Below are 21,906 nucleotides of genomic sequence, written 5' to 3'. Positions count from 1 at the left end.
CATTTAATTGGCTAAACAAGCTCTCAACCGTATCAATCCATGTATGGAAATTTTGGATAAAATTCGAACGATAGGGCACACCTAGAAGCATTTTACTGTGCCTGTTACGACCGCGGGGAATCTCTATCCATAAGTGTTCCAACTCCGGAGCAATGTTCTCTTTGTCGGTTCTCCTTTTTTAACTGAAAACATCTCTCAAGTAAGCACCAACGCCAACGCCACCGCCCCGAAACCTGTCACGGTTGCGGAAAACTTGACTGTATCCCGGGATAGTTACATACTGCAACCTAAGCGGGTTGTCTTTAAGCCACGTTTCGCTCATGGTAACGATATCAAAGGGGTATTCTTTAATCATAGCTAAATATAATCTTCCAAGCGCGTTTTGCCAAATTAAACGCAAAAAAACACAGCATTTAAATTATTATTTATAGTGTTACGACCACTATTTGTCTAGGACGTGAAGGGTTAGATCATTGCATCTTATTTCAGTGGTACACTTCTTCGGGCGTTCATATGACACACACGAGCGAACTAAAGTATTAATTTTCTTTTTTAGGAAAAAACTTCTGGAAGTAAAGACATTACAATTTAGAATTAAAAAAGCACGAGACTTTCAAATTATAAATTATAAAAATTTATACTCAAGAATTATGGGTCGCTCTCAGCGCGAGTTTTTCGTGGTGAGCTAAGACTCGGCAATTTTCGTTAATTTGTTAGTTGACATGCACACAACACGTTTTAAACAGTGACGCCGGTTCGATGTCAACCTGGTTCATAATGAGCGGCAGCTGTTCACCACCTGACGAATAATTTACCCTAAAAATATAACTGTCCGAAAAAGAAATAAAGAAAAGAGGAAGGCTTTATCTGAGGACCTGTAAGCAGTTCTCCTGCATGGAGTATTGCTACATGTTGCCGGATGCCAGACATGGCCAACACGGGAAGTCATTTCGCCCTTTGAACCATTAACATCTTGAGATAGAAAAATGGAACCCTCTACAGACGGATGTTATTCTTTTCGGTTTTTTTTCTTGTGTTAATGCAGGAATCTTGAATAAGTCCTTTTTTGCCTGGTAATCCATAATGTACTGATTTTTCATCACTTTCCATGATAAAATAAAATGACCGATTCAAGATGAGCCACAGTTTCCCTGACTACACTTTATCTTGAATGCGGGATATAATCTCCCAAGCGCGTTTTGCCAAATTAAGCGCAAAAAAACACAGCATTTAAATTCTTATTTATAGCGTTACGACCACTATTTTTTTAGGACGTGAAGGCTTAGATCATTGCATCTTATTTCAGTGGTACACTTCTTCGGGCGTTAATATGACACACACGACCGAACTAAAGTATTAATTTTCTTTTTTAGGAAAAACTTCAGGAAGTAAAGACATTACAATTTAGAATTAAAAAAGCCCGAGACTTACAAATTATAAATTATAAAAATTACACACTACAGTCAACTCCCGCCTTGCGGACACCTCGCTATTACGGACAGCCCGCTATTACGGACAGCAGCTAAATCCCTGGCGAAAGTTACAGACGTTTGACTGAAATAAACTCCCGCTATTGCGGACTCTCGCTATTACGGACTTACGGACACTTTATTCGTGCCTAACGTTACAATATTATTGTTTTCTCTCTCGTTATAGCGGAACCGAGCAGCATCTTGGAAAATTTGCACACATATCAAGTCTATTTTTTCTGCTTTTTTTATTCATAGAGGGGAGTTTAAGTTGCTAATGAATTTAGTCTCTTTGGCGACAAAGTGGTAGAAGTTGCAATTCAAAGGAGAAGTACACAGAGCCGATTGGAACGATATTTCAAGGCAATGTGATAGCTGATGCAATCACTAGCTGATGTTTAGGTTTTTCCTTGAAAATAATTTTTTTAGAAATGTAGGTTACTGTACGTCAGTACAGTAGGAAACCAAAACGATGATGGACATTGCTGCAACATACGATGACTGTTTTTTACGTACTTAGTATTGTACACAAAGGGTACGTAACTCCTGTTCTGTTAAGTTCTTCTGTTTGTAAATAAAGTTCTGACGCTCTTTGCGTGCGACAACGGGTCTGAAAAAGTACTGGAGTTAATGAAAATGAACACACCTGTGACCCCCTTCTGTAAATATGGTTTAAAATAAAAATTCTCACGCACCCCGCTATTACGTACTCTCGCTATTACGGACACCAAATCGTGGTCCCGAGGGTGTCCGCTATAACGAGAGTTGACTATTAAGAATTTGTTATGACGTTTTTTGCTATATAGTTATGATAGGCTTATTGACCTTTCATTTGCGATCTTTCGTTTTGGAATACATGGCATCGAAGCATTAAATAGTCAACTTTTATCCAGGAATTCAAATGTTAACAAAAAACAATAAGGAAAGAAAATCGTTTTTCAATATTTATTTCCCGGCTATCGTCAAAAAGCTTTCACAAGTTTCTGTTAATGTATATATTTCATCATGAATTGGAATGGTTCCTGAATTCGTTTCGATTAACACTGGCTTATGACGGCTTAATATTCCTTGTCACAGTTCAGCTCACGAGCAGAAAGGCAAATCTTCCTTCGCCACTGCGCTCTCTTTTTCTGTAAAAATAAAGGGGAAAACTTCTTTAAACTTAATAAACTAAGATAACTGAATTCACAACAGATATGACATAAAAGAGGCTTACAACCAAACCAACAAAAAAAGGAAGGGGTTTTGGCTTGTGAAAATAATTAGTACTAAAGAGTTAAAGAACTAAGAAAGACAATTAACATGCAGTAAATTACAATACTAGTGTCCGCGGCACACACACCAAGTCTAAACCAAAGAACACGAACAAAAACAAAAACACTAACAGCATTATCCACCAATAAACATCAGGGAATTAAACTTAAAGGCTAATTTGCTTCTTTTAGTTATTTAGTGCTTACACCAACGACAAACTGCCTGCGCCGTCAATTCACACATCCTTAAGAAAGAACGATTATTAATTACAACCTGCATCCTGAGTTTTTCGTTCAACGCATTGAACTCCTTGGGGCATTTCTAAAGGAATGAAAATAGCAAAGAGGTTCTTCATGAAACATTTTTGCCTCTATTTTGAAGGTGGTAGAATTCAATAAACAATAAAATTCCTCATCATTGAGCACTTTGCATCACAATACTACGCTCAGAAAGTTTGTCAACTGACCCGCTTCCCTCTCACCACTTCGCAAGCGGGCACGGTGAAGGCCCCTACCTCCAACAGTAAGGAAAAGAGTAGAAGAATGGAGCAACAAAATAGAAACAGTGTCTTCATTATGATTCTTTGGATACGAACTGAGTTTCATTGAAACCGGTATTAGCTTAAAATACAAGCATGATGCAAGTCATAACCAGCTGTACCAACAGCTGTCTACAATTCCCAGTAGAGCTGATAGCTGCTTAAAATTAATATTGTTTCTGTATTATCATAATAAATGCTTTGAACAACGACTCGTTTTTTTGTTAAATTGCTGCCACTATATTCTTTCGTAGAATTAAGGAACAGTACAAAACGATTGCGCGAGTTGTCAGATCTCTAGTCGATTTTTTTTCCAGGATCATAAAACACTACATGATTGTTTCAGAAGTTAAAACGTTTGAAAGACTTTGCAAAAATCATAAAATACATGTGGCATTATTTGTCCGTGGAAACTCTCCACTAAAAATGCGGATAAATCTCAATATCAAAATTTGAGAAACTTAGCCAGAAAGATTTTGTCACAAGGCAGTTATGCATAACCGTCTCGAATTCTCCCAACTCCCCATCGTGTTTGGATGAAGCTATGGATACACGGAAAACGTCCTCTATTGCTTAAGTATTTCACTTAAAAATATAGGCCACCAACTGAGAAAGTCGTTTTTAAGCTATGTGAACAGTGTTTTTAAACACTGTTAAAACTTTTTACTTTTTATCTACGTCTAATTCTTAAACGAGAAATTATTTTGACATGAGACACATTGCCTGTCGTCCTTATGGAAAAGTGACAGCTTCTTACCGCGTTCAGAAAATATTAGTAAGACCAAGTTATCATGATATTATATGTAAATTAGGTATAGGCGTACAGCCAGCTGTATGCTTGTCACGAAATAGGCCGTATGTTAGCTGGAGCAATGAATTGGTTTGAATTTTTTTTAAACCAGTTTCAATTTTATAAACTGTCTAAAAAAGCGATTTTTTTTTTTTAGGGGGTGTATCCTCCCTGATCTTCTCCAGTACCTCCATCCTTCACACATCTTTGTGTCCATTGTTTTCTAAACCTGACACGTGCAGACCGTAGAGACTAACCGTAACTCGAAGTAAAAGCTTACTGTTCTAAAATGGGTGCTTAGACTTAAATACTGCTTCTCAGCGCTATTTGAAATGGGTGCTTTATAGACTTAACACAGTTTATCAGCGCTATTTGTTGGCAGTCTGCAGTCATCATACACCTCCTGAAATGCTAACTGTTTCAAAGAAGTCCGTCAGTAAACCTAATTGAGAGTTTAATTAACCCGAATCATTAAGCTCAGCACTTAACTCTAAAACCTAAAAATTATTGTTCACATGCATAAATAATTATTATTGTCTTTGATAGCATCAGAAACAACAATCCATCACAATAATCTTAAAATTATTTCTTTAGGTATGTATAAACATACTTCATAAAATTAATTACAGATAGATACCAAATATGTTAAAATGGGCGGTGTTCTATAAAATTAAATTAAACTGGCTTGGAAAAAAAAGAACTATTCAAACCAAAAAAAAATTAAACCACAGCATATACCTTGACCAGTACTATTTACTTTCAAGCGAAGCTGTGATCTTCGCAGTTATGAACGCAATTTTTACAATTGCGTAGAGAAGCCTGAAAAATTTAGGACTTCAACGGGGTTTGAACCCGTGACCTCGCGATTCCGGTGCGACGCTCTAACCAACTGAGCTATGAAGCCACTGACGTTGGGAACTGGTCATTTGTGGGTTCTAATGGTCCCGTGAGGAATGAATCAATGATGAAATGGTATATGAAATGAATCATATATAAACTGCGGATATGACACCGGAATCGCGAGGTCACGGGTTCAAACCCCGTTGAAGTCCTGAAATTTTCAGGCTTCTCTACGCAATTGTAAAAATTGCGTTCATAACTGCGAAGATCATAGCTTCACTTGATTTCATATCCGCAGTTCATATATGATTCATTTCATATACCATTTCATCACTATTTACTTTGTTCGCCGGAATCATGCATATGATCAAAGGAACAGAATTCCTAACGATTTTAGCGGAGCTCCGCGCTCGCGGAGCACCATAGCATAGGGTGCGTCGATTGACCATATTCCGGAATAGGAATACATGGAATAAAAGTTACAAATCCTTTGTTTTTACGGAGATTCACATTAATTTAAGATTGTTAAACGTCTGCTAAGATGCGCATAGAGGAAAATGCCCAGTGGCATCTTTTGGAGAAGATAAAAGAACAATCGCAGTACTGTGGTGATTGCCAGTAACTGGGTATTTTGAAATTTGGTGTTCAGTTCTGCCCAGATTCCCTTATCTATTACCAGCAGTTTTTCAAGGGTGCCATTCTGTGAAGTTTAGAAGGCCCTAGCCACCGGAGAAATTCCGGTTTAATCCTGTTAACTTTACTTAACGCGTTTCCTCGATTAGTGTGACTAAACACAGTTTTAAAGCAGTGCTCGTACTTCCATTTCTACCATATTTATGCAGTTTTTACCTGGAAGCTCAAACTTGGTCAAGTGGGTCCACGAAGGTTTACATTTTTCTTCTGCAGGCTGTTACCATGGTAACGCATCTAGATTAAAACAAAGCCTATTGGATGCTTATTCCTCCTTTATGCAAAACTCACTCAATAAGGTTTTTTTTTGCAGCAAATATTGCGTACAGCTGTTATCATAGAATTTGAAGAGACAGATTTTTCATAATTCGCTGGTAGATGTTTTTTAGTTTTCCCATTTGTAGTTTTCTGCACTTAAACGATGGAAGCGAATTTACACCGCATTCTCAAGACCATCGTGAGAAGGAGAAAAAAATGCGCCATATCATTTTGTTTTGTTTGTCAAAATCCGCCCCGGACTTTAATGAATACCATTGACAGCGGAAAAACTGAGTTCAGCCACCTTAGCCAGTGCGGAGGGTGTAAAGTGCAGGTTGCAGGTTGCAGGTTAGAGTTGCACACAGGATATTTGGTTCACTACAGTGACTACGGATGGCTTTGATTGTGTAAGATATTCACACCTCACGCATTGGTTTGAAAAAGTTAACAAACTTTTTCAAAGCTTTTGGCATGCTGTCACGCATGCGCCACCGGTTACTGGTGACACTGCTCCTTCAATCCATTTCGTTTTTTAAAAGCTATATGTAAATTATGTCAAAATATAGTATGTAAGAGGTCAGCTTGCAACAATTCGGAAGCAAATGATCTAGGAAAGCAGGAACCACATCAAGTGTTTTTGTTTGTGAACAGCACACCTTGAAAACTATTATTTTTAAATAAGTTAACGGTTTGTTTTGTTTTTGTTTTGTTTTTTTAACGATATACGTGTAGGGAAAACTGAAAAAGTTTGTTGCGCTATTTTTTTTCTTTTTTTCTCCGGTAAGATTGATTTTGAAAATAGGGTTTTCAAAAATAAACCATGTAGGACTTAATACTCTTTTCATTTGAGTTGATGCAAATAGAAATTTACCATGTTAGGGACCTTCAGCTCGCCACGCTTTTGAGACACGGACGGCGACCGGACGTTTACGTTTTCGTTTATTATCGACAACGTTTGCACATCAAGTCGAACACTGTAGCCTATCCCAGATTTTTAAACTAATCATCTCTAATGCAAAAAATATACTTAGCAATATAAACGTGGTTTGGTGAACACAAGTTAAAAGGGAAAACAGCTTACTTCCGGTTGACGTGCCAGTCTCGTAAACGTCTGGTATATATCTTTTTTTACGAACGTCTGGCCCTGGAATGACCGTACACCAGCACTGAATACCTTTTGTTTTACCTGACAGGTCCATTCCTATTAAAACCGGATTAGCACAAATTGAACTCATTTTCGAATGGGCTACGTTGTACAAGTAGCCATTCCTACTCTGTAGAGAGATATTTTACACTTACAGAAAAAGTCAAGCCTTTTGGAATCATTTGTAGTTGAACTGATTATGTGATGGAGGGAAGATAAATAATACTCTGAATCATTTTTGAATTTAAAGATGTGTTGTTCTGTTGAGTTATTGGGGGGTGGGGATGGTCACAGATTTCAAATCCGTATAGAAAACCGTTTTTTGCTTGTAGAATTATAAATAAACTACCGTTTCTACTATGTTACCAGTTAAGGGAGGATCAAAAATTCTGAATCCCCATTACAACCATAAACAGACTGTATGCTGTTACCTGCTTGAGGGGGATCAGAAATTTTGAATCCTTTTACAACCATGAACAGATAGCGGTTTTTGTCCAGTGTCGTGATGGAGGATCAGAAATTCTGAATCCTTTTACAACCATGAACAGATAGCGGTTTTTGTCCAGTGTCGTGATGGAGGATCAGAAATTCTGAATCCTTTTACAACCATGAACAGATAGCGGTTGTTGTCCTGTGTCGTGATGGGGGAACAGAAAATTCTGAATCAAGCACGATGGGTGCATAATCTCTTTTACATGAAATTGCACAATTTGACGGAATTGGAAAATTGGATGTATTGTTCCTCGTGGTCTCAAGTCTTACTTTTCTCCTTCCAATTAGCCTTTTCAGCTACAAATACCAATACTGTTCTGAATTTCTTCAAATTAGAACGCCACATTTTAGTTTGGAACGCGTTTAAAATGATCATAACCAACTCGGCGCGTTATCTATCTCTTCATATCGAGCGCACCCTCGTAATTGTTAAATATGGTTCAGTTCATTTTTGCCACCACTTTGCTAATCCAATTTAACTTTATTCTTTGTAGTTGCTGCTGTCATTTTTTAGTGCGAAGTCCGAAGGACGGAGAACTATTAGGTTTAGAATGGGGCGTGATACGTCAAGTAAGCAACATAAATTTCCTGATCAAAATCCCGGTGTCAGATGTCAATATCCCAAATGGTCGGACACAATATGATGCCTTACTTGACCCAAAGAGGTTGAAAATTCTTCAAATTCTTTGTTAGACCACGCGTAGTGGTGGGTAAGTATCTCGAAATATTTCATGTAGGGGTAGGTGAGTCTGCTGGTCTTTAGAGAACAAACTGGGAAATGTCGCTGACCTACTCCCCTAAAGGTAATCTGTGGTCGATATTCGAAATCGTCGACGGCGAGAGAAGGGTGAGTCGCGTGTCTCGTTCTTAGCGGATCAGTCCGCCATTTTGATGTCGCTTTGCTGTGGAAGTTCACCTTGTACGAACGGATGTACGGACTCCACAACAATTTATGAAAGGTAAAAGAATTTTCGCTACGCATGAAAGGGGATTTTTGGTCTATTTTGTTTCTTCTATTTTATCTGGAGGGAATCTACCTGCCTACTTTACAACAACAAGCACGTTTATGGCAATTAAATTACTATGTGAGCCTTTGGTTTACTCAAATGTGCCTTTGTCGCTTTTATTTTCCTTTGCTTTTAAGATTGGCAAATGATTTTGAAACAAATCCCGTTGATCAGCGCTCTGGACCAAGGCCACTTCCCGTTTTCACCGTACGTGCTCGTACGTGCAAGACTTCGCACTAAGCGTTCGGTACCGCTCGTTTTTTTTTTTTTTTTGGAAAATATAGCCTGCTTGCAACTGAAAGATATTAAACAGTCGTCAAATGGAGTTACAATGACTAGCAACTGCTTTGCTTTATTTACTGTAGAAAATTCGTATCACAAGCATAAGACTCAACTCAACTCAACTCGTTAAATAATGATATCACACAGGCAAAAGCAACCAATTGACTTTTTTTTCTTTCTTTTCAGAAACTTGATAATTGGTTCACACAACACACAGTAAACTAAAGAAAAAACACAGCGACCAGCTAGGATTTCCATGACTTTCCAAGATACCATCAAGTTTTTTTAATATTTCTTGAAAATTCTTTTGCAGAAAATCCACTTTCCCTTCAACTGTTGGACAAAAAAATTATACATTTAAGACACTTTGTTATGCCAGATATCTCTTCTGAAAAAGGAATTTCACTTTTGCGAGTATTTTGAGAGCTCGTTTTATCAGAATTTTCTATCTGAATACTCTCGTTTGCCCTCTCATAGAATAACAACATGTCTCACTGAAAGTTCTTGTCATCATCTCATTACTATTATTATTATCAGTGGTGCAGAATATTTGAAATTCCTTATTTGAGCTGAGAATTGACGTACTAAACCTTACATGATCATCACAGTTGTAAGAGGGATCCGTTCAGGCCTTTCCTTCGCTACTGCTTTAGTACCGCTCATACCTACGATTATCACATCAAACTTGCTATTATTATTATTATTATTATTATTATTATTATTATTATTATTAGTAGTAGTAGTAGTAGTAGTAGTAGTAGTAGTAGTAGTAGTAGTAGTAGTAGTAGTGGGTTTTTCTCTCTCTCTCTCTATATATATATATATCTTCTTCTTTTTTTTCTTCTTCTTCTTCTTCTTCTTCTCATTATTATTATGATGCAGTAAAACCATCTGTATGCACAGTGTTATAAAGCGACACAGGGCGCTAAGCGTAACCTGTGCGCACAAGCGAAACTTAAAAGGAATAACCAAATGAGTAAAAGAATATAGCTCTTTGGCATTACAAAGATATAGCTCTTTGGCATTACAAAGCTTTTGCTTTCATGTTCAAATTGAGCACTCTACTAGGATGAGTCATTGCCGCTAGCAATTGCGCATGCTCACTAGCTCGCTAGTTTGAGCACTCTGGCATGACTTGGATGTACCACATGTGTGGGACATCTGGGGTGGCTTTATAGCTTAACCTAGTTGTCAGCACTGCACTGATGAGGCCCAGAAGGCCGAAACAGTACTGTCTGCAGTTAGTTATATATATATATATATATATATATATATATCTACATGACTAAAAACTATAATCTAGGCATATAAATGTCTGTAATGTCTCTCGTTCTTCGTGGCTGATAGTCAGGCTTTGATCTTAGGTCTTCATATCATAACCTTGAAAGTTCTCGCTATATTTAGGGATGACGACAAGACTGCCTTTTGCATGGCCTCTAAAACTTGATTCGCCTTACGTCCTACCAGTGATTGAATTGAGGTTTCGGTTTCGGTTTCTCTCGACCAGCCTCCCAACAAGTCCATGATAATGTTATGTTGAATCACCTCGTAACCACTGTACTGCTGCTTCAATTCCCACCTTAACGGGCCATACTTCATCGTCTTCTCCTCGCTCTTTTTCTCTCGGTTACTAATCCAAGGGCAGCTCATATCTAAGGTCAGCACTTTCTTGTTTGCATGATCCACAATCCTCGCGTCTACACGGTTGGCTCGAACCTCCTGGTGGTCCGCATACACGGGTACATCCCACCATGCTTCCACTTGTTCTGACCTGTACTCCGGCTTGGGCATTAATGGCGAGTACCACGATGGTACTTCCTCGAGAAGACCCTGGTCATGTAAGATCTCATAAAACAGGACCCTTAGAGCCATGTTGTGTCTGAACAAATACTTGGTCTGAGCCAACGCAGTGCACCCGGACAGGATATGAGAGACACTCTCTTGGGCGTGGCCACATATTCTACACTTCACATCCCCAGAGCAACTTGTGTGAGTCTTTTTGCTAGTGTAGAGCTTTGTTGGCAAAAGTTGCTCGTACAGTTCAAACGCACCGGCAATAGTATACGTGGGACATGATCTCCATGTACTCAGCCAGCTGAAACATCCGTTCGTGCACAGCTGTTCATCGTCCTTTCTCTCTCTCAGCAGCTTCCCCTGCCATTCTAGGCCACGTACGTCCCTCTCATACTTCTCCTCCACACATTCTTTCAGCACTCCCTTCACGCGTTGCGGTGGGATGGCCTCTCCACTGCTCATAACACATACAGGTTCCGGGTGTTTAAGATGAAGGTCAACACCCAACTCCGCCGCAAACTTTGCCGCATCTTTCACTATTGATTTATGGCTGAATGACTCGGCTCTTTCGTCAAACTCTCTCACCATTTTCATCGCCGGGTCTTGGTTCTCATACATTCGAATCGCTGCTTTGACCTTGGTCACTTTATACTCCATCTCCACCGCACGTAGACCTCTTCCGCCTTGTTCTCTCGGGAGGTACAAAAGAGCCGTAGAGCCACCTGGGTGTTTCCCGCCATTTTCCACTATGATCTTGCGCACTTCCCTGTCCAAGATCTTCAACTCTGTTATCGGCCAGTGTTGAGTCCACATTAAGTAACCCAACACCGGCAAGGCAAACTGGTTAGAAGCCGCCACCCGGTTAAAGTCTGAGAGGGGACTGGACCAGATGATCGACAATCGACGCAGGTACTCCCTTGCTGCACATTCAAGTACCATTTTCTCTTCCTGGACTAAGCTCTCAAGAACACCAAGAAACTTATACTGTTTTCCTTCTTCAAGTGATGGTAATCTTCCTCCAGCTATATCTGCCCCTAAATTCTCCTGGGAGTGGATCCCTCTCCTTATATGGACCACTGCACATTTCCTTGGATCCCACTGTAGTCCGATGTCTTCCATAGCCACTTGCGTTGATTCTAGCACTCGGTTCAACTTGGTCTCGTTAGCTGCGAATACTTTAAGATCGTCAATATACAGCAGATCAGTCACTGTGGCACTGATTGGTTTAGATAACTTGTATCCCTCGGAGGCGCTGATCTTCCAGTCCACGGGATTCAAGCAGATCGTGAAAAGCCTCGGGCAGAGCGCATCTCCCTGTGGTAGTCCTTTCTTAAACACAATAGGATCAGACACTTCCCACCCATGCCGCGTGTTGGCGACGATTCTCGTCTTCCAACTCTTACACAACTTACTTATCACCTTACACAGCCACTTTGGAAACCTATGCAGCACCATCATCTCACCTAACCACCCATGATCTACCGAATCATATGCCTTGTTCACATCTACCCATGCCATACTCAAGTTACGCCTTCTTCTCTGACAATCCAACGTCACCACCCTATCAATCAACAAATTATGTACCGTTCCACTACACCCCTTTTTTGCACCTCTCTGCGATCCTTCCATCAGCCCATGCTCTTCCAGATGTTGATCCGTGGGACCGAGAACACACGAAGTAAACCACTTATAAGCCGCATTTAAACAAGTGATTGGTCTCTGATTGTCGCTGGTGAATTCCCCCGGTTTGGGTATCAAAGATGTTTTTCCCTCAGCAAACCAGGATGGATAGTCATCATCACTTCTCGAGATCGCTTCAAACGACCGGGCCATGACTTCGTATAGCACTTGCGCACGCTTCCACCAGTAGTTGACCAACTTGTCCGTCCCCGGAGCACTCCAGTTCTTCTTCCTTTTCAATATCCCTACTGCTTCAGCGGTTTCTAGTGTCCAGGCCTCTTCTGTCGGTAGAGGGACCTTACTAAAGATCGCATCTCTCACTTCGTTCAGCCATTCAGCCTGGCTATTCCCAGTCTCCTCTCCTTCCCACAGTTCTCTCCAGAACGAACTCGCTTCTTCAATACTCCCGAACTTCTCTCTCTCCTCTACAGCGGTGTTTCCATTAGCTCCCTCATACTTGGGGCGATCACAGTCTTCGCATTTGGCTAGCATCTCCCTCATATTAGCATACACACGCCCTGCATCTTCTTTAAACTGTTGATTTAGAACCTTCGCTTCTTTATTCTTCTTATTTCTGCCAAAAGCTCTTTTCAGTTTCCTCAACGCACATTTCTGCCTTTCCATGTAATTCACAAGTGAAGCTATGGATAACTCTTTGCATTCTTGTTGTAGGATCGCTCTGTTCCTTTTTCCTCTTTTCGTCATTTTCCTGTTTTCTTTCAGACGCTCGATTTCAGATTTAGCCATTGAGATCTTTTTCCGAAGACACTCCGCCTTTTCCTCGTACGCTTTTTGACACTTTGATCTTTTACTCTTGTGGTTTGATGATTTTCCTGATCCTTGTTTTTTCCATCCTTTATACAAAAGGAATGCCGTGACAACAGAATAAAGCACACAATTAGCAATCCAAAATTAGCTAAATGGATTGTCCGTCGGGGATACTCTGCACTGCTTCATTAACTCCGTTATCACCTTATTAATATTCTCATGGTCGCCCTTTGTTGGCGTTCCTTTTGTTCGTGTATCAATAGTACGATTACTAAAATCGCCTTCGCACGGGTGGATATGGATGTAAACATTGGTCGCTGATTTCAGAAGCTCACGTGCTTCTGAGCTTAAGGAAGGCCGTTCATCCGGAACCGCTTCACTTTCTTCCATATGCAAATCTTGGTCTCCTGTATTTGCATTTTTAAAACCTTCGACTGGTTCTTCGTTCCTTTCGCACTCTCTTGTTCTGATGTTTTCGCTTATTCTCTGTCTAACGTTCCCCAATGTTTTCTACAGTTTCGCCGCTTGGTCTCTTAGATTCTGCTCCGTGAGCTCCAGATAACCATAGCCCTTCTCCTCCCAAAGCTGTTTCATTATCCCCATGTAGCCTTTCTTCCTTCCATTGTCAAAACGCGGTGGGTTTTCTGAGTTAACCAGTCGCTGGGCTTGCTTTTAGCACTCCAAAATATCATGATTCCCCACCTCAGTCCATTTTATCCTTCCGTTTATCCGCAAAAGTCGTTCCTGCGATCCATTACTTGCCATGTTGTGACCACAATGTCGATAAACTCAAATTTCAAATTAAACTAAACAACAAACCAAATTCGCTCGTTTAGAGACACCGAATTGTCTTGCAGTTCGCCAGACAACTTCACAAGTATTCAGAATACTTTTCTGTATGTCTTTTAGTGCTCTGAACTTGGCTTACTTTCAGTTGAAACGAATTTTATCAGGAGCGATAAGACACGTCTGACCTACTTGTCGCCATCGCATTATTATTATTATTGTTACTATTATTGTTATTACTGTTATTATTATTAATTTACAAGGGACTGTAATGTGGCTTACCCGACATTGGAAAGGAGCCTCCGTGTTTTTCCTTGTAGCGTGTTGTTATTTCAGGAAAGAGCTCCTTGTCGTAAAATCTTTGATAAGTTTCGCGACGTTGTCGAGCTCTCTGAACATAGAAACCAGACACAAAAATGAAAGAAAAGAAGTAAGGGAACGTGACTAAGGAGCATTGAGACCGATGCGACTTCATCACGCTCCTCTTTTGTCGGTTTAACTTTTCGTACTAATGTAATATAACTGACTGTGACTCGGCCTTTCATATTAACACTGAACCTCTCGCAAAGATGGAAGCTGGCTATGATCGTTCGGACAACGAGACTGAAAACAAAAACAAAAACAAAAACAAAAAAGAAAAAGAAACTAGTACTTGAAAATACAACCGTGAAGTTGATGACCATTAAATTGCCTTAACATTCATGCTAACCATACACTCCTTATGAAGTCCGTATTTCACTCGGTATCCTTCATATCAGAAGGCAATATGCATTTTTTTAAGCCTCCAGCATATTAATGTAGGATGACTGTGGCAGCCCGACCACTTTTAAATTTTGGCCGGAGTCGTTCCCTATGACAATTAGACAGGCGTTTATGATTTTCGTCGAAGTCCAGCCCTGATTACTTTTACATGAACCAAATCCCATCACGTGGCTTATTCTGAAGGAAATCATCCAGCATTTAAGTGTTTCCTAAAAGAGGCAGTTTGTTTTTCTGTGATCAGTGATTGTAATTAAGCCAGCATGCTAGGTTAAAATAGAGTCAAACTAAAAGTTGAGTAACAAATTGATTACCGTAAATAGACTCTGGATTGAGACGTGAGGTATTGCTGTAATTCGGACATCAGAAAGCCAATGTAAAAAACCAAGATCAGGTATTCTTCAATTCTTGGTTCAACCGATGAGTCCAACACACACATTCTGATATGCAAGATGATGAAAACAAACTGGCAGATTTTGTCTTTTATAAAGATAACGAAGGGCGTTGTTAAGTAATCATGATGCATATCTGAAAGAGACAAACGATAGAATTAGCACCAGTTGGTAGACTCGTTTCATACGATGATCCTCGACCGGCTTTTACTAGGCCTTCTGAAATTAAAAGGAAAACCCGTCTTAAAATCAGGGTTCGGTCTCCGTGTGCTATCCTCCACAAGACTCAGTCGGAACATTAATGGTTGCACAGGCGCTAACTACCAGCCTCCAACAGTATAGAAGAAAAACTTAAGTTCTATCGGGATTAGAATAAGCTATTTCGAGCTGATTGACAATTTTGCCGAATGACTTGGAAACAAAAGCAAACCCATATCCTGACCCTTTGTAGAACATTTCATCCTTAACCCAGGACCGGGTTGGATAGAATGGCCGCGTGGAAATCGAAACGAGTGAAATAAAATAGCGACGAGGAAAATCCGAAAAAAGGAAAGGAGATGTCCAATTTTCCATCAATGAAACTTGGAAGAGTAAACTTCATTTTTCATTTTAAATGTCCAAGGTTGTATGTAGACTACAGCACCGCTGGATAAGGACTTGTGGCTACACCGAACTCGCACCCACCGTGAGCTTTTTACGTTAGTCTTTGGAGGAATCAATGCACAAACCTCTTAGTTTCTTTTTCTTTTCTTTCCACTCCACTTTGTTCTCTTTTTGTGACACCTGGTCTTTGTAAAACGTGTAAGCGATGAATGGCAATAACACCGGCGTCAGAGCTGTGTCAAGTATGACAAATATATAAAAAAGAAAGCGCAATCCTTTTCGTAGAACAAGTCGGGGATGTAAGCCATATTTCCACCTCCTTTTCATCAATCTGAATGTCAATGGATGCGACACAAACTATGACAGAATGTGAAAATAAAATGCCATCAGAAGGAAATTCAAATCCGAGTAGCCGCTTGTTGCTATGGACAAAAGTCAGAAAAGCAAGCCAAGACAAGAGAAATTGCAAAAGACAGCGCAAAGAACAAAATTTAAGTTCAGGTTATTTATACTGCTGTTGTCAAGCATTTACCCGGTGTTAATTTAGTGGGCGACAACGTACTCCTCAATACCAGGGTTACTGTAAAATTTCAAATGTGAAATTTTGAAGTAGCTATGGCAAAATGTTCTTCAATGAAAGGCCCTATGTCCAGCCGGCTGGCTCCCAGAGTCTGTTTTCTTCCCTTCCCCGCTCAAGGAGAAGGGAAGAGGAGAGACCCTAGGAACGAGGTTATTTCAGGTCTTGTGAGAGTAATTTGTCAGCCACCATTAAAAACTAAGCAAATGGTACACCCGTTAAATTAGGGAATAATTGTAATAACTTCCCTCGCCTACAGCTACAGGCTTGTAAAACTATGAGAATTAAAGGAAAATGGTTTGAACCAAGGAGTTAAAAAAGTGGCTTATTTCCGGTCATGAGCGTGACCATGGGCGTAATTACACCCAAGGGATTGAAACGTCATGAAAAGAAAAGCGTTTAATCCGGTTGTCTCCAAATTTGGTGTGTTAATTGTGAATGTAATCGGCCTCTTATGAGCCGGGCTGGTCGGGTTTGTCGGTATCAGTTTAAGCCCGGTATTACATGAGGTGAGCCAGCCCGGCTTGGGTTAAATTTAAAATATGTGGTGTGAATGAAGATAACAACAACAAGAAGAGGTGGAGAGACGCTTGTCTCGCTAAATTGTTATTAAAATTTACCATTCTTCAATTTAAGGAAGCCTTAAGGTTTGCTATCTTAAACATCTTTTATTTTAGCATAAAAAACGACTATTCCGCGGGCCATTTTGCTCTTAAGTGGAGTAAAGTGCTTAGAAGTCGCTGGAACGGTTAACAGGGCTGTCCAGTTGAACGCAATTGCATGGAAAAATCTCTCGGCTGTTTCCATTTAATTGCAAAGTTGATTTTTGGTGTTTTTCTCAGAGGTGCCGGGATCTCGGCTAAAGCCTGGTTTCCATATGATCTGCAACAGTCTGCAATCGGTCTGCGACACGGTCGTAAATGGTCGGGGAAGTTGAATCTAGTTCTACTTTCCCGACTATTACGACCGTGTCGCAGACCGTTGCAGAACTTATGGAAACTATTGTAGGCTTAAACAAGCCAGCCCGGCTCGTGTAATCGGTCCCTAAAGGCGCTGTTACACTGTAAAATGTTTCGAGCAACTTGTCTACTTTCGGCCCTTGCTAGTCTTTGTTTGTTTGTCTTTGTTCGTTACCAAGCCACTAACAAAGACTCGTAACCAAGCGGAAATTCAACGGTCGCCGTGTGGTGTTGATTGTTAAAAAGGCTCTTTTTCATCGTTTTATCGATTCGTTTAGGATACTAACAGCCGCCTGTGGTTGCTTGCTTTGCCCTTGAATTCTACGATGAAATTTTAATCATGGGAACATTTTAGCCAGGAATATGTGACTGAATTTGGTGGGCTCGTGAGAATTAAGGGGCGTTTGGAAAACCTAGAAATCATCATCGACCTTTACTGTTCTCATTCCGGTTCCGGCTCCGGCTCCTGTTCCAGATTTCCAAGTTTTCCATGCGCCCGAATTAGGTGTTCAGCCTCGGTATTTTACTATAACCGTTGACAACCAATGAACTGATAATGGCTTAATTCGCGTCGAATCTAGAAAAAAAAAAGCCACACAGGAAGGAAGCGACCCATAATGGCAAGAAGGTTAGGCTTTTCAATAGACAATCTTTTCGTAAAATTATCTTCTTAGGTCTTTTATCGGGATTCCCATACAAATCATTATATTTTTGTTGGCTTTCCCTCACACTGAGCTTGGGGCGCCTGTAGTTTTCTGCCTACCGTAAGACTGAAGCTTAATTAATTATGCGAAACACAATCGGCTTTGTTGTCGTCATAGAGAAAATACATATAATTAAGAAAACTATAAAAAAAAAATGGCGGTTTCTTTTCGCTAGCCAAATTTGGTGGAAATACTGGTTAACTCTAAAGAAAAAAATCTTCTTTTTCATTTTTTTTTTGTACCATAACATGCAATTTTGAATTTTTCCCCATTTTTCCTCAAATATTTTGAAATATTTTTGCAAATTTTTGTGGTTACGGTTATTTTTCTGAAAAGGTCTTGGCTTTTTTTATTAAAAAGCCTATTTTATAACCCTTCAAATGAGTTACTGTAAGCCATATGGCTATATATATAAGTCCAAAAAATTAATTAGTTTCATCAGGCTGAAATGAATTCTGGCGTTTTTTGTTGGATAGAACAAGGCTAAGATGGTATTTGAGTAGTTATATGCTACTTAGGGCATAATCCGGCTGCCCTTTACAACGTTACATTTTTGATGCTTTTAAAATTTCCCCCTAAATCAGCTATTTGGTCATTTTTCAGTCCATTCGTCGTTTGCAAAATCGCCAGATATGGCCAAGTTTGCAACTTTTAAGGGGCTGATAATTTTGTTTCATTGGGTGTTTTTTAAGCCAGATTTTTGCATAAAACAAGTCTATAATTGTTTTAGAGTCAATAATTTCAAAATGGGTTTTGACTAAGCTTGATTTCCTGCACTTTTAACAGCCAATATTTTGACCATTGCTATGACCTTTCCAAAATGTCCAAAAATGGGTTTGAAATTTTGGAATTTTTTTTGTCCTTTATTGTGTTTTTTCAAGCTGGATTTTTGCATCATATATAATTTGGATCGGTGTTTTTTTGCTATCTTGCCGTAATTTACTCTGTCTTTTGAAAAATGCCGAAAATTGGCGATTTGTACTACCTTTGAATATCCTCCCATTTCGAACGATTCTGGCTCTATGAAATTCACTCCCAAAATCGGTCATTTTTGGTCATTTTCCCTCAGTAACTCCTTCGCAAAATATCCTAGAACAACTAATTTTGCCTGTTTTGAAACTCTCTCCATTTCTGGAATATTATAAATGCTATTTAGTTCATAGCCTGACTTCTATTTCCAACAGTCTTGGTCCTCTTATCGTATTCCCGAAACTTTCACGTCTCATCTCTATAAAAATTAAAATTGGTCGAAACGTCGGTTTTTTGTTTAATTTATTCGCCACAATTCATGGAGTGGAAGGGGAGAGCAACTTTCGTCCCAATAGCCCTTTTCACGGTTAGTTTTTTTCATTTGCATTACAATATAATCTAGCATGTATGTGAGGCAATTTCGGACTATTTTGTAGTTTTAACCAGAAATTGCCTCGCATCCACGTTAGATTACATTGTAATGCAAATAAGAAAAACTAACCGAGAAAAGGGCTATTGACACCTAACCCCTATATCCATAGATAAGACCACAAAACAGGGAACTCCATGCCCTACTCTTCTCGAATAGTGTGTGGATTCTTTAAACTCACGACCTCCCGCGTGACAGCCCGGTGCTCAACCAACTGAGCCACCGGTGCGCTCTTAAAGGATATTAACCTCGGAAGAGGCTTTTTAAAGGGTATTTTAATTTCTTAGTCCTCTTGTTTAATAATTATTTTTCTAGGTTTTTGGGAACCCGCAATATGTTGCGGATTGTTCACTCGGGATCGTTTTTTGCCATGGGTCTACCACAAAAAGGCGTATATCACATAGATGAGAATTGGAAATGATAAATAAACAGATGAATGGAAATAAATAAGCTAGCCAAGGACGACGCGAGATAAATGCACTCGCGTAAATGCCATCTATTTTGTGTCAGTATACCTCATCACTTACCGCAAGGAATATAACATGACTTGAGTGATGGCTCTGAGTGTTTCTGTAATAGCGCACGCGCAATTTTCATATATGCCGTACCAATACACACTTGACTGTACCACATGGAGGAAGTAACTAGAACGGTGTGTTCTATATATATGGAAATTGCTACTAGCTATGAATCGAGTTGAGTGGATGAAAGAGATCTGTGACATATGGCCCAGGAGCCGACTTGTCTCTTCCTCAGTGCCTGTTAGTGAGGACTGGTATTTTAGGCCAATGGGCCAGATAAGTTTACTTTTTTATGGACAAATTATCAGTTGCGTCATTTTGAAGAATGGACCAGGATATGGAGAAAATAAACTATGATAGCCAGCACTAGTGACTCAGTACTCCAAAAACCTTTTCCTGTACATGTACATCAGAAAAAACTTTCACGTGAACATACAGCCTGCGACATGCAGTTACCTTCGAGCTGGAAGTTGCACATTAAGGAAAAAATTTAATCATTGTTTCACTTGTGACATGCAATGATTTTATCTTTATAGTGACGTTTGTTTTACATTGTCAATAAGTGGAAGTGACCTTTCTGAGTGTATTTTTTCATATGAACCACCGAAAAAGCGTATTTGTTTAGACACAAGAGCTAGAAGTAATTGCATTTATCCACAGCAACGCTGAGTCTGGAGAGCTTAAAGCTCTACATGATATACCATCCAAGAAATCTTCTCTTATCGCAGCTGAGATTAGAAAATATAAACGTATTTTAGATCTTGTTTAGACATCAATGGACGACTGAGGTTCCAAACATTCGATACCACTAAAAATGCAATAGCACTTTCACCGTGATGAAGGCTCTTGAAAGGATTTGCAGAGCTTAAGAGACTTTCAATCCTGAATCCTTATTGAACCAGGAGAGAAGATCAAGTTGAGGACGTCCAACAAAGAGCGGCACCAATTGTGAGCGTATCTGTATTTTTTTACGGCAAGGAAAGTAAACATGTGAAAGGCGAACAAACGCGAGAAAATTGATTCAATGTTGCGATCTACGTAGTGATGAAACGACCAGAAAAGTAGCGATAGCAAACCACGACACCAATATTCTCTCCATAGTATATCGAGAGCCTCTTATAACCGAAGCCTGCTATCATAAACCCTGCATGTTTAGGAAATTATACTCGTGCAAAACATGAAAGTGTCACTCTTGCTGGCTCACCGGAAGACAAGGAGTACAATGTCATTGAAAAGGAGGCTTCTCAGAAACTGTTTGACTTCATCATATCTGGACTGAATATTTGAAACAATCCCCGCCATGTGAGGTTCACAGAAATAACCTGACAGCTGATTATGCTCATGTAATGGGTAGGCGCTGAAAAGAGCAAGGAATCTACCAAAACCCACCTCTGAGGAAATGCTTGAGGCAGAATTAGCCCATTGTTACAATTTAAAGAGCTGGAAAGAGCTGTTTGCTTGTTGCCCTGAAAACATATCGTGAATCCAGCTGGCTAAGGAGGTTGCACAACTTTTGGAACATCAAGAAGTGATCAGTATCTCTTCAAGGACAGATTCCATTCACAAAGTTGCTTTAAACCTCAGCCCGGAGGCAATTCTTTCTGGTAAGGATTGCATGCATCTTTTATTTAGTTTCTCACAGCCATATGGCTTTGCTCAAAGGACGATGGCCGTTGTTCGCCTTGCTAGGACGAACAGATTATTTCTAAGCAAAAGTGAATTCTACACCTTGTACAACAACAACACATTGATGGATGAAATATATATCTCAAAGAATATCGAGTGAAAAACACAAATATATCAACACTCAAAGAAGCAAAATAGCATCGTATAGTATCCAGATATAAAACATCTTCACTAAATCCTCAAAGCAAACTTAACCGAAGAAAAACAACCTCGTGCTGAACACGAATATTTCACTTGACTCACTTCGCCATTCCAACACCTTTGCCAAAACTTATCGTAAGTTCATGATACGAATTTACAAGCTTATGAGAGGCAACCTTGACACAATCCTTGACTTAAATAGACTTTAAAGGATATAGTATCCCATGGAATTCTTAAAATGCCGAGATGTCCGTTGAAAAGGGCCAGAGAAGCGAAATAAACCCGACGTAGTAGCCACTACGGCAAAACATCCCGCCTCACGTAGTCAGATTTCACACTACGGCTGGATGCAGCCGACGTACATGCGCAGTGT

General features: G+C 39.7%; 2 protein-coding genes and 1 long non-coding RNA gene across 5 annotated transcripts in view; all 3 read right to left on the bottom strand.

Annotated features, from left to right (window-relative positions):
- Nucleotides 1-2,400: 2,400 nt before the first annotated feature.
- On the bottom strand, nucleotides 2,401-3,357 carry LOC138021947 (uncharacterized). The gene is made up of 3 exons (XR_011126486.1): nucleotides 3,190-3,357; nucleotides 2,997-3,044; nucleotides 2,401-2,599 (listed from the first exon to the last, which is right to left on the bottom strand). It is a non-coding gene; the product is annotated as an uncharacterized lncRNA (long non-coding RNA).
- Nucleotides 3,358-5,246: 1,889 nt separating this feature from the next.
- LOC138021943 (short transient receptor potential channel 5-like) overlaps nucleotides 5,247-21,906 on the bottom strand; it is a 39,580-nt gene continuing 22,920 nt past the window's right edge. The window contains exons 6-10 of one of the 3 annotated variants that reach the window (XR_011126485.1): nucleotides 15,672-15,903; nucleotides 14,866-15,079; nucleotides 14,075-14,183; nucleotides 9,360-9,429; nucleotides 5,247-5,818 (exon numbers count right to left, since the gene is read on the bottom strand). Coding sequence is in view for 2 of the 3 variants with exons in the window: in XM_068868969.1 (XP_068725070.1) it covers nucleotides 14,120-14,183; nucleotides 14,866-15,079; nucleotides 15,672-15,903 (510 nt within the window). In the remaining variant the exon portion in view is untranslated. Of the gene's footprint in view, nucleotides 5,819-8,355; nucleotides 9,098-9,359; nucleotides 9,430-14,074; nucleotides 14,184-14,865; nucleotides 15,080-15,671; nucleotides 15,904-21,906 lie in introns of those variants that run through there. The other 2 variants (XM_068868969.1, XM_068868970.1) reach the window with 2 other exon arrangements.
- Nucleotides 10,030-11,193, bottom strand: LOC138021944 (uncharacterized). Its single transcript, XM_068868971.1, has one exon. The coding sequence runs from the start codon at nucleotides 11,174-11,176 to the stop codon at nucleotides 10,133-10,135; it is 1,044 nt and encodes a 347-aa protein (XP_068725072.1). The 5' UTR covers nucleotides 11,177-11,193; the 3' UTR covers nucleotides 10,030-10,132.

Source organism: Montipora capricornis, chromosome 10 (assembly GCF_036669925.1).
Source record: "Montipora capricornis isolate CH-2021 chromosome 10, ASM3666992v2, whole genome shotgun sequence".
Lineage (NCBI taxonomy): Eukaryota > Metazoa > Cnidaria > Anthozoa > Scleractinia > Acroporidae > Montipora > Montipora capricornis.
The sequence above is the reverse complement of the archived record's forward strand: the minus strand, read 5'-3'. Positions and strand labels throughout refer to the sequence as shown.

Excerpts from the sequence above, each read along its gene's own strand:
- LOC138021944 (XM_068868971.1), bottom strand. The coding sequence starts at position 11,176 with ATGTATGAGAACCAAGACCCGGCGATGAAAATGGTGAGAGAGTTTGAC.